This window comes from Parambassis ranga, chromosome 16, assembly GCF_900634625.1.
Source record: "Parambassis ranga chromosome 16, fParRan2.1, whole genome shotgun sequence".
Taxonomy (NCBI): Eukaryota; Metazoa; Chordata; class Actinopteri; family Ambassidae; genus Parambassis; species Parambassis ranga.
This window is the reverse complement of record NC_041036.1, coordinates 12,881,357-12,893,121: the sequence shown is the minus strand read 5'-3', so window position 1 is coordinate 12,893,121 and position 11,765 is coordinate 12,881,357. Positions and strand designations below refer to the sequence as shown.

Genomic DNA, 11,765 nt, shown 5'->3' with positions numbered 1-11,765 from the left:
GCGTTGGGGACATGGCCCTATTATCTTGAAAAAGGGCCAACTTTTGCATAATAGAGCTCCATGTCAGCTGTCAGTTAGGTTTAATTGCAACTGACAATTAAAAAACACCCTGACAACTGCCATCAGTGTGATGATAGAAAAAAATCCAATGGGACATACAATGACAGTGCCGTCTCTTCCCTGGTCCCTTGTTAATTTTGCAGTGGTATGCAAGAAAATGCATGATCTCCATAAATTATATTTTGCTAATATGAATGAAATGTATCACCTCTTTCTGAACCTAGATTGTACCTAGGTTGTACATGCCCACACATAAGTAAAAAAATCCCTGTGAGACTGCAGAAGATTTAAGGTGCCTGCACATATGTTTAGTTTTATTTGTGGACCGATTGTCAACTGTGCACACTAGACAGACCCAATATGCAGGGTCTGAATTCCTCTGAGCCCCACTGATATTGCATAAATAAGTGTTACCAGGGCTGTTGCTCACTTAATCAGTCAAGCTTTATAACCTCTGTGATTAGGACCTGTATAAAGCTGAGACCATGTCCTGATGCTCTTCTGAATTGCAAGAGAGAGACTGTGTATGTGTGTGTGTGTGTGTGTGGGTGGGTGGGTGGGTGGGTGAAGTGTGTTACAAGGAAAGATTGGATCTGACCCATTAACTTTACAGGCCACTCATTGAGCAGCAGAGCAGTAGGGGTCAGTAGGGAGATTTCACTGTAAATCTCTACAACGATCACATTGATAGACCAGTGGGCTGAGGTGAGACAGGAAGGGTGTGTGTGTGTGTGTAAGAGGAAGAGCGAGAGAGATAGAGAGAAGCACATTTACACTGTTCCTGATTCTGTCCAAAGCCAAGATAGGTTTCAGCAAAGAAATATATCTCCTGCCAACCAGGCAGATGGACTTTATTTTCTTCTGATACTCATGCAAATGCTTTACAAAGCAAATTTAATACAGTTGTCACCAAATAATAAGCTGAATGCATGCACAAACATTCAGACAATGGTGGTCATAGACACATGCTGGTACACTGATGTTAAAAGCATGAATTGACCCTCAAACAGAGAGAATCGGCAGTTACATTTGTGAGCAGGCACTTGATGAAAGAAAAAAAACTCTTTCAGCTCAGCCATTTTCTGAGAAAATGATGAGAGTGTTGGTGGGTTGTTTTTCAGCCTGGTCCTCTCATATTTCAGCCTACAGATAAGATGTTTTTAGATGTGGCCTTTCTGGCTGTGTTGGGTCATGGCCTGCAACCCCAAAACACAACCTCCAAAAGATAGCTTTTGGGGCTTGTATGAGGACATTCTGAGCCTTAAGGGAAACAAGAGCAGCAGATGTGTCGTGCAGAGGAAGTGAAGCGAGAAGAGGAAAAAAGTCACTGTACCAAACATCGGCCTCAGATCAGGACATGTTTTTTTGCCCTTCAGCACAGCAGCTCCTTGGTTTGGTCACACTTCAGATCTAACTTCCTCTATCCACCAAACCCATGTAGTACTGTGGAGCCATTATCTAAAACCACTCCCAACGCCTCCCCCCTCATCTTCCTCTTTCTTTTAGACATCAAATCACACTCTGCAACAAATCTTTCTGCAGTAGATCATTAATAATTTATCCCCACCCTGACCATGCTACACTGAATAACTGCTACAGTTATTTATGTATCTGGTAATCCATTATCTGGGGACCATCTGCTCTGATAACCCCATCACCGGAGAAAATCCACTTCACTTTATTCCTCTAAAGGTCTAAGTATCTCCAAGGTCACAGTTTTAAATCTATTGGTTTTAAAACTACATAAAACAAAAAAAGATACATTAAAACCTCAAGAAATATTCTGTAACAAACAATCAATCATCTGCATTATATATTGTACAAGAAAGCAGGATCAGTGAGCTTCATTTAATGTCCCAGAATTCATTAGCATGGACGTGTGGCTCTAATGCAGCCTGCATTTTGCTTAGACAATCAGATATTGCATAGTGTAAAGCCAATCATGGTAATGGCTGCAGCCTGGTAATACTAGAATGTCCAATCATCACCCTCAACTGAGAGTGCCTCTTTCCAGTCTTGACATTTGATATGTGATTGCTGCTTCCATTCAGTTTTGTTTTGATCATCAGAAAACCACCTACAATGTTTTAGGCTAGATTGTTTTGCTGCATAGCTCACGAGTGCCTGACTGCATCTCTTGTGCTCGGTGAGGTCAAGCTCTGTTCTTTTGTGCTTGGGCTTTTATCTTTCAGCTTGCCTTCAGAGGGCAAAGAACTCTGGATCAGTTATAACTGACCATTTAATATGGGAAAAGCAAAACAAACAACAAAACCCCATATACGAACACTGACCTGATGGATTAACATTAAACTTTAACACTTCAGGCATTCTTTTGTTTGATTTTGTTCTTAGTCACTGATACAAAAAGTCTTGATTTCCCCTTGTTTATCAAGCCTCCCCTCTTCTTTCAAGAATTTAGGTCCTTGTGGGAGGAAGAAAAATTGTTTACCAAGCAGCAGATTAATTTCTGTTAAGGTCTCAGGCTAATTACTGTCCAAGAAACCAGATCAGCGACAAATTTCATTACATTACATTTGTCTGTGTGTGTGCGTGTGTGTGTGTACGTGCGCACTAGTATTATATTTGTGTCACATGTAAACACACACACTGGCCACTTAGAGAAGAAGCAGAGCAGGGGGAGTAATTACAGTTTAGGACAGGTCACTAGGCCTGTGGTTCACCTCAGCCCTGAACAGCAGAGCTATTCTGGACCTTTGGGAAAATAAGAGGGGCCGCACTCAGAGGCCAACTTCAGCAATGAAAGGTTAAGATCATTAATTACTCATAGGGGCAACACAAGAGTGCAGATTACTCGGTAATTGGTGGGTTTGTCTGCAAACTCCATGAATCAGTGAGCGCCTCTACTGACCACCATATCAGTGACTGATTATAAGGACCGGGTTCTTTGACTCCAAGTGCGCACCAAATAACCTCCTGCTAATAACAATGTGTGCTATTTGTTTTGCATTTGTGTCAAAATAATTATACACACACTTGGTACAGGGCATGTGAATTTAATGGTCACATAATGAAGACTGTGGAGTGAAAAAGAGGAGGGGAGTGGGGAGCATTCTTGCACACTGTGTGTGCATACAGTGACCTAGAATTCATCCAGATAGTGTTAGTAGAGAGCTTAGTGCTCCACAATACTGCCAGATAATCTGTCATTTTACTCTCATTTAAGGTTCTACTTTAACATTTATCTTGATATGTAAAAGCCTAAACCTTCTAACCTTATATGGACCTGACAAAATCCATCAGACTCCTTTCAGATTTCTCTTTTGGATTACATTTCTCCAGGACTTTCACTTACTGCACAACACTGGGTTCATTTCATGTAAGTTCAGTGATTAGGTAAAACCAGAAAAAAACAAAGTGTTTTGGCAGGCGAGTGCTGCTTTCCAGTGTTGCATAATCTGTCACAGATGGTCCAGTGGTTTCCCAGAAGGAGGCTGATACTTTGCAACAATATTTCCTAGACAAACACAAAGAAAACATTACTCGCTGACACTTGTTTTTTTGCCACAGAGTTTCCCAGTTTAGACAGACCTAACTCCTGAGCCCATCCTAAAAGGGGAGGGGATAAACCAATACAAAAACTGGAATAAGACTGAATATCTGTCAGTCTACAAAGTGATGTGATAAGAAGAACAGCGATATGGACTAAAAAATCTGATGTTTTGAACCACTGACTTTGTTCCCAGGAGAGCTGGTAAAGATTTAGTCTTGAATCAGGACACATTACTCAGTCATATTTCAATACAGCTGTCTAGTACTGACAGAAGACCGGTTAGTGTGTTTTGTTCTTTTAAGACCACAGGAGACACTCTCACAGTTTGTGTCAGACTGTGGCTGTGTCGGCTGACAGACTGAGCAGCATGTCAAAGGAGGTGAATTCAGAGAGCGTGTCGCTGTGTCCTCTGAACACAGCAGCTGCCCCTGAGCAGGAGCTGCTGTGTATCTTTGGGACAGGGGACTTAGGACGCTCCCTGGGCCAGCGCCTGCTCCAGTGTGGCTACAGGGTGGTGTACGGCAGCCGCAGACCTCACAGCTGTGGCCCCTTGCCTCCAGGAACTCAGGTAGAACTGCATGAAATTTATTTATTTTTTTCCCACAGACACCATAGACCAACTGTATGCTGTTCCAGATGGTTGTTGTGTAATTGATAGCTGATAAGACTGCGTTGATGAAAGTGCATCATTTGTGTAGTTAAAAAACTCCATCAGGCTATGAAAACTGATTAACTAAACAAGGTCAGTGATTATTTCTGTAAATGTTTGTCAGAGTTAATTTTTTATTTGTTTTTGCAACAACTGAACTCACTGCCCAAGTTAAACCAGTTGAACATGTTGAGACAAATAGTGTTGTGCTGTGTTGTGTCATGCAGGCGGTGAGCCACGGAGCTGCGACCCAGTCAGCCAATCTGATCTTTGTCTGCATTCACAGACAAAACTATGACTTTCTGCAAACGCTTGCACCTCAGCTGAACGGGAAGGTACCATGCTGTGCAGTCAGATGTCTTCGTGCAACACAACACTTGGTTAATGTATGACTTTTTATCCACAAGACTGATTTTATTGATTTGAAGGTGCTGGTGGATGTCAGCAACAACCTCAAGAAGAATCTATACCCAGAGGCCAATGCTGAGTATCTGCAGAGGTAATGGGAAATTAGGCAATAACCTAACATCTTAACACACCGAGACATCTCGTGGATCATGTGTTTTGACAACAACTTGCAGTACACTAAGCACATGTTTGCTGTTTATTATCCAGATTAATCCCTGGAGCGCACGTGGTGAAGGGATTTAACACGTTGTCTGCATGGGCCCTTCAGAATGGACCCTCAGATTCAAATAGACAGGTACTCAATATGTCAATATGATTTTTTTCTTTTGCCTTTTTGGCATGCAACTCTTTTTGTAATGTTTATGTTGCTTATTTTGGATTTGCAAATTTCCTCATCCCACTGCAAAACTACGTTTGACAGTTTCTCTGATGTGTTCACACACTGGGTGCTGACCAACAAGATAAAAATAATAGTGTCTTTCACACAGGAATGCAGTTCAGTCCAAATTATATTATTAACTCATTTTGAAGTTTTCATCAAACCAAATCCAAGTAAAAGAAGCCAAATCCAAGGAGTCAGCCTTATGTCTTCACTGTGAATGCCATCTCTGATGTATCCTTGAATCAATTAACTCCACAGTCTCTCTTAGATCTGAGCTTCCCATCACATGTTTTGCTCCCGCTCTGTACTGCAAAGCTGCAGCATATGTGGGTTTTTCTGTTTCATTTTGATCTGGTTGTGCAATCCCAGAGGACAGTACAAAACACACAGAAGTGTGTGTGTGTGTGCGTGTGTGTGTGTGTGTGTGTGTATGTGTTGTATTTGGAGCACCATCAGCAACATCACATAGGTGTTGACTTAGCACTGTTTACCTGCTTTCCTAAACTAAATTTAGTTCTTCATACAGGAAGCCATGGTTCCACTTTTATGTTGAGTTCTCCAGAGTCTCAACCATCACTGTGTGAATGTCCATAAACATAACTGAATGAATAATAATGAGAACCTATTGTATGGTGCTCTCACAGGGCATTTTTGTGCTGGATGTTTTTGTGTGCTCCAGGTGTACCTGTGTGGGAACATGGCAGAGGCAAAGCAAGCAGTCACTGAGACGGCTACCAAACTGGGCTTCACTGTTGTGGACAGGGGGTCTCTGTCTGCAGCCAGAGAGCTGGAGGACTTCCCCCTGCAGCTGTTCCCAGAGTGGAGGCTGCCCTTACGCCTGGCCGTCGGCCTAACCGCCGCCTTCTTCTTCTATCTGATCATCAGAGATATCGTCTACGCATATGTTGTACAAGGGAAAGACGTCTCCTTCAGAATCATGGTGTCTCTCGCCAACAAGGTGAAGACATTTACAAATTAAACAGTACATGTTTCTCTTTAAAATTGTGTCTTCGCAATAACCTCTTTGGTGTTTATCGCCCTTCACTCAGGTGTTTCCCATTGTGTCTCTCATCATGCTGTCTCTGTGTTACCTGCCTGGAGTTATAGCTGCCTTCCTTCAGCTGTACAGAGGAACCAAATACAAGTCAGACATATCAGATGAACTGATATTTAACGCCTGCACACAGCCGTCACAACAAATTTAATCTTTAGTATGTTTGTGCAGGCGCTTCCCTGACTGGTTGGATCGCTGGATGCTGTGCAGGAAGCAGCTGGGACTGCTCGCACTTGCCTTTGCTTCCCTGCATGCGATGTACACTCTTATCATTCCCATACGGTAGGAAGCAGATGCACACCTCCTCATTTGAAACATCTTGCCTTGTCTTTAGTTTTTAGGCTGAAGATGTGTTAGACAACATCAGTGAGCAGAAATTAACAGAAATAATTTGGCACAATATGCATCCTGTGTTTGATGCAATAGGCTGGGGTCACACATGTAGAAAACAGTAACTTGTCCATAATGTGTTACTGACTGAATTATGTGTTACTGATTGTTTCAAATGAATGAAGGCATTCGTTCTTTTTCTCTGCAGGTATTATGTGAGACACAGGATTTCAGAAATTACTATATCACAGGTAAGACTCGTGTTTTCCATGAAAATATTTTTCTATAAGTATGTAATGCAATGTTAATACGTGTCTCTGCTCTGCCACTTTAAGATCAGGGAAAACATAACATATAAGTTTGACACCACCATGGCCTGGCGCACGGACTCCTACTACTCTGTGGGGATTCTGGGGTTTGGCCTGTACATCCTGTTGGGAATAAGCTCCCTCCCGTCTGTCAGCAATGTTCTCAGTTGGAGAGAGTTTAGCTTTATACAGGTACATACTGGTGTGTGTGTGTGTGTGAGAGAGAGAGAGAGAGAGAGCCCTACTCTGTGATGAGCATCAACACTTGGCTCAACCTCTGAAACTTGTTTAAATGATGACACGCCGCAGGTCACACAACTGATTGGGCATGTGCCTGTGGAATGATCCAGTGGTGCTGGTGCTGTGTTGGGATGAGCAGTCTGACTAACGGACCTTTGTTTGGGCGCATGTTGCTTTTCCCAGAAACTGAAACTTGAAAATATACTTTCCATGTGAATCTGCATTTGCTGTAACAAAATGAAAGAAAGAGACTGTAATGAAACACAAACAGGCTATAGGTAAATTGATGTTTTAATTATAACACAGAGATGCTCTTATCAAACAAACACAGTTTGTATCCATCTCTGTTGAACATATTGAATATATAAGTATTCATGACATTTTGCATCAGCACTCACATTTGTTTATGCTCCAGGCTGCAGAGGTGCAGTTCATTGGAGATTTGCTGGACTTTTAAGAGACACTGTGACTGGCAGAAAAAACAGTTTGCTACAATCGTCTTATTGAATCCATCAGCCACCATTCAAGCTGTGACTGATGACGATCATTCTGTGCTTCAGCACAGATGGAAAATAGTTGCGTGGGCCAGAGAGCTGCTTTCCACTTCCTGCTGGAAGTGATCTGCTGAAAGTCTGTTAGTGATACTTTCCTCCTTCCCCTCCACTGCAATTGTTTTTACTCTGGCAGACACTAATGTTTACCTTTTTTCCTGCTTTGACCAACTGAAAATAAAATCAGTGGCACTACAGGAAAAAAAAAACGTATTCATAAATGTAACTGGGTCATGTCAAGCTCATTTTCTCATTCCACCCCTCCCCTTTACTCCAGCCCAAATTAGAGCAGAGCTTTAAATGTTAAGTTATTCATCAAATGTAATTTGGGGGCATACATTATCCCCAGCCAGTCTTATGGTTTTTCTGCATGTGTGTGCAGAAGTTGGATTGTCTCTGTGTGTCTCATTAAAGGTCAGTCCATCACTGTATTTCTTAACCTGCATCACTGCAAGGATGCTAAAACAAGTTAGAATGTATGCTGCAGACTCAGACATGGATTCATGTTTCAACTGAATCGAAGATTTGGTGTGAATTCTTCAGTTGCTGCAGCTGGGAGCAGGTCTTCTTTTAATCTAAACAGGATGGGATGACAAACCAGTGCCAGTTTAGAAAGCCTGCCCCACCACAGCTGAGCTTCTCTTGTATGAGGAACTGTGTGGGGTCTGTGCACTGATAATAAAAGCAGCTGTGAGAGAAGAGACAATATTGCACAATCTTCTGGATCCTTTAGTGTCAACACATACTTGCAACAAATCCCCTTTGTGTCATATTAAAAAAGCCCTTTTACTGACTGAGGTTGTACACAGCTCGATTCAGAAGGCAGTGATGTCTTTTCAATATTTGAATTCAGATCTTTTTAGTCACTTTTAGACCAACTGGTATTGCTTCCATTTGCTGTTTGTTTTAGGCACAAAAACCTCATTAAACATTTTTACAACTTATTACAAAGCAGTTGCTCTCAGTAAACTGCTGTAAACCCATAATGTGTGTGCTTTTCCTTTACAGTCCAAGCTGGGCTACCTGACGTTGTTCTTCTGCACCTTTCACACCTACCTGTATGGCTGGAGCATGTTTCTTAAGCCGTCCTACTACAAATGGTACACTCCTCCAGCCTACATGCTCTCTCTGGTGGTGCCGTCGGTGGTGCTAGTGCTGAAGCTGCTGCTCCTCCTGCCCTGCGTGGACCGCACCCTCACCCGCATCCGACAGGGCTGGGAGAAGACTGATCCAGAGAATGACAGCAAGAAATCACTGCTTACATAGGTCCATTAGAACTAATACACTGGCACATTTCCTCTTTTTATGCAATGATGGAAATGTTCCATTTTGTAATCACAGCTAATGGTGCAGTTTGAACACAGGTCAAAGCAGCTTCTAAAAACACACTGTTCTTACTGTTCCTCTGTTGCACCCCTGTCCGAGGTTTATGTATTATTGGATGTATTTTAGCTGTTGTAACTTGGATTTTTTTTTCTTTTTTCTCTTCTTTCTGTGAAGGTCTGTTAAATTCTCTTCAAAATAAACTTCAGCATGACTAAAAGGCTCTGTCTTCTTTCTCTTCTTCTCATTCTATCTGCAAGCTCAGTCAAGCTTTGGGATTTTTTTCTCCCCCTGCTGAATTAAATGTGCTCTGTCTGGTCGTGTCGGTCTGATCCCTCTCTAGGGTTTATCCCTTTAGCTGATCTGATTCTGTTTCTCCAGGAAACAATCAGCATCCGGCTTCTCCCCAGTCAGTGCTGGATCTCATCACATCAGCAGAAAGAGAGGTGTAAGGACTCCTCCATCACAGGCGGCTGCAGAAGGGCTGGGACATTTCATTGTGACAGTATAGATAGGCTACTGATGTTGTGCTGTGTTTCGTTGTGTTGTTGTGTAAAGAGTTGAACTGCGCCTGCCTCTCCTCATCTCCCTCACCTTTAAGTCTCAAACGTACCACTGTAATCCCATATTCATTTCACAAATTTAATGTCGTAACACAGCACAAACTTTGTCGTATGTGAGCCTGTCTAGTTCCTCTTAAGAGTGCCAAGAACATCTCTATTAAAATGTAAGGGAAGCATTCTGTGAATTCTGTTGATTCTGCAATATCAAGCACTTGTGTGGAGTAAAAGAAGGAAACACACACACACACACACACAGAAATGGGGAAGAAGTGAGTCTATAACACACCCATTCTCACGCACAGCTCCACAGAAGATCCTGACACAGTCTTAAAGGTAAGATCACAATCAAGGCACTCAGAATTAGCAACAATTCACACAAATAGGATTTTCTAGATTTAATTGTTTTTTAATCTCTCTCTCTTGCAGATGAAGTCACTGATTGTTGTGGTGATGCTGACAACATGTGCTGCAAGCCCTCAAGGTGTTTTTATGTCTTTTTCTTAAAAATCATTTTTAAGTGTGAGATATGAACATATTAGATGTTCAGACTATGTGTACTATCATGACTTTAAATATATCACAACATAACGGCATATATCAACCATGATTTTTTTACTTGAAAACTATAAAAAAACTACATTTGCTTTGAGTGAATGTTTACATGTAGTAGTGGTTGCATGAAGAGTGTGATGCTTCACAAAGCAACCGCAGAAAGCAACTTCCTGAAAGGAAGCTCTGAATGTGGGCAGCATGGGGAGCAGTGCATCTGTTCCTAATTTCCTGTAATGTCTTAATCCAGGAAATACGGTAAATTGATCTTGTGTCAGTGTGGGTACAGACATTTTGTGTTATAAGGATGTGATCAGATTTTAGCTTCATCTTTTTGGTGACAATGACACATTTTATCCTTTGTGTCTCCTCAGATTTGTCAGGTAAAATGTTTACCTTCCCACAGCAAAACAACAGAGCTCACGTGAGGCTGAAGACATCACAACAGGATTTTAGAGCTCTAACTGTCTGTCACAGGTAGCAAAGACTGTAAAACACATGAGAGAACTCTCACATGTCAGCACTGATGTCTTTGTCCTGTCATCAGATCATTTACAGACCTCAAACGAGACCACATCCTGTTCTCCTTGGCCACTCCGTCTAATTCCAATTCCTTCCTAATTTTCTGGGATGAAACCAACAAGGAGATCGAGCCCCATGTCGTGGACATGAAGGTAGAATATGGAGGACTTGACTACAAGCGAAACATGTGGCACTCTATCTGCACCACATGGGACTCAGACTCAGGACTGGTGCAGGTGTGGTTTGATGGACGACCCACCATAAGGAGATTTATCAGCGCTGGCTCAAACATTAGAGGATCTGTTATTATCATAATTGGACAGGTACACTTTTATTGAGTTTAAGCACCACGATGAATAAACAAAAACAACTTTTATTCACTGCCTGCTCTCCTTACAGGAGCAGGACTCCCATGGCGGTGGGTTTGACGTGAAGCAGTCTTTCATCGGCATGATGTCTGACGTCCACATGTGGGACTACACCCTTTCTTCCTGTGAGATACAGAACTATGTTGATGAACTGAACTTCACTCCGGGGAACGTGCTGAACTGGAGGGCGCTGGATTTTCAGATTTTTGACAAAGTGCTGATCGAAGATAAACAAACAGTTTGTCACTAAACAGCAGCATCAGTATCCTCAAAGTTCACAGTTTCTGTGTTAACTAAGAACTTACCAGTGTGAGCCCTATGTGTTTTATTAATGAATGACTTTTTAACAACAATCACTCACTGTATTATTCAGTCTGTTATCTTTTCTCTGCTCTGTCTGCATGCTGGGAATTTTTCATGTAAGATTTAAGCCAAGTGTAATAAAATTGTGTTTTTCTAAACTTGTTCTTCACCTTTATGGAGACGAGTAAAGTGCAGAGTACAACAAAAATGATCTTGTTGCTGATTTATCATAAATGAATAAACAAATAAGTGCAGAATGTGGGTTTTTTTTTTCATTCAGCTGATGTGAGGATACACACTTCCGTCTGTGTCTGTGCCCACATTTAAGTGTGGTCACTGGTGTTAGTTCCTGATTCCCCTCTTGTGGTTGCTCCACCTGTACTGTTAGGCTGAGGCGTTTTCACAAAGCTGTTGTTGAGTGTTTTTCTCCAGTACTGGAATCACATTTAAACTGAGGTCAAAGGTCAAGAGCTGATTATAATAAAGTCTCACGCACATATTTAAGGGGATGAGTTTAAAGGTCAGCCCAACTTTGAGCTCCTGATGTTCTACGATTCTGTCTTTAAACCCAATAAAGTAGAAAGAAATATTATGCTACATTTTTTTACAGTGTACAAACACAACAACTACAAACAGATTTACAA

The 11,765-nt window shown here is 41.8% G+C and overlaps 2 protein-coding genes across 3 annotated transcripts; both read left to right on the top strand.

The window, feature by feature from the left end:
- Window positions 1-3,612: 3,612 nt before the first annotated feature.
- Window positions 3,613-9,036, top strand: LOC114448029 (STEAP family member 4). 2 transcript variants are annotated; one of them, XM_028424643.1, is made up of 11 exons: window positions 3,613-3,772; window positions 3,874-4,139; window positions 4,448-4,555; window positions 4,649-4,719; window positions 4,836-4,923; window positions 5,690-5,968; window positions 6,060-6,154; window positions 6,236-6,346; window positions 6,603-6,645; window positions 6,730-6,894; window positions 8,502-9,036. In XM_028424643.1, exons 2-11 carry the CDS (start codon window positions 3,939-3,941, stop codon window positions 8,757-8,759), a joined length of 1,419 nt encoding a protein of 472 aa, XP_028280444.1. In that variant the 5' UTR covers window positions 3,613-3,772; window positions 3,874-3,938; the 3' UTR covers window positions 8,760-9,036. The 2 variants fall into 2 exon arrangements, with proteins under 2 accessions (XP_028280444.1, XP_028280445.1); XM_028424644.1 differs by having other exon boundaries at window positions 3,855-4,139.
- Window positions 9,037-9,611: 575 nt separating this feature from the next.
- On the top strand, window positions 9,612-11,370 carry LOC114448031 (C-reactive protein-like). Its single transcript, XM_028424646.1, has 5 exons — window positions 9,612-9,712; window positions 9,806-9,860; window positions 10,303-10,405; window positions 10,476-10,773; window positions 10,850-11,370. The coding sequence occupies exons 2-5, from the start codon at window positions 9,806-9,808 to the stop codon at window positions 11,066-11,068; spliced, it is 675 nt and encodes a 224-aa protein (XP_028280447.1). The 5' UTR covers window positions 9,612-9,712; the 3' UTR covers window positions 11,069-11,370.
- Window positions 11,371-11,765: the final 395 nt, after the last annotated feature.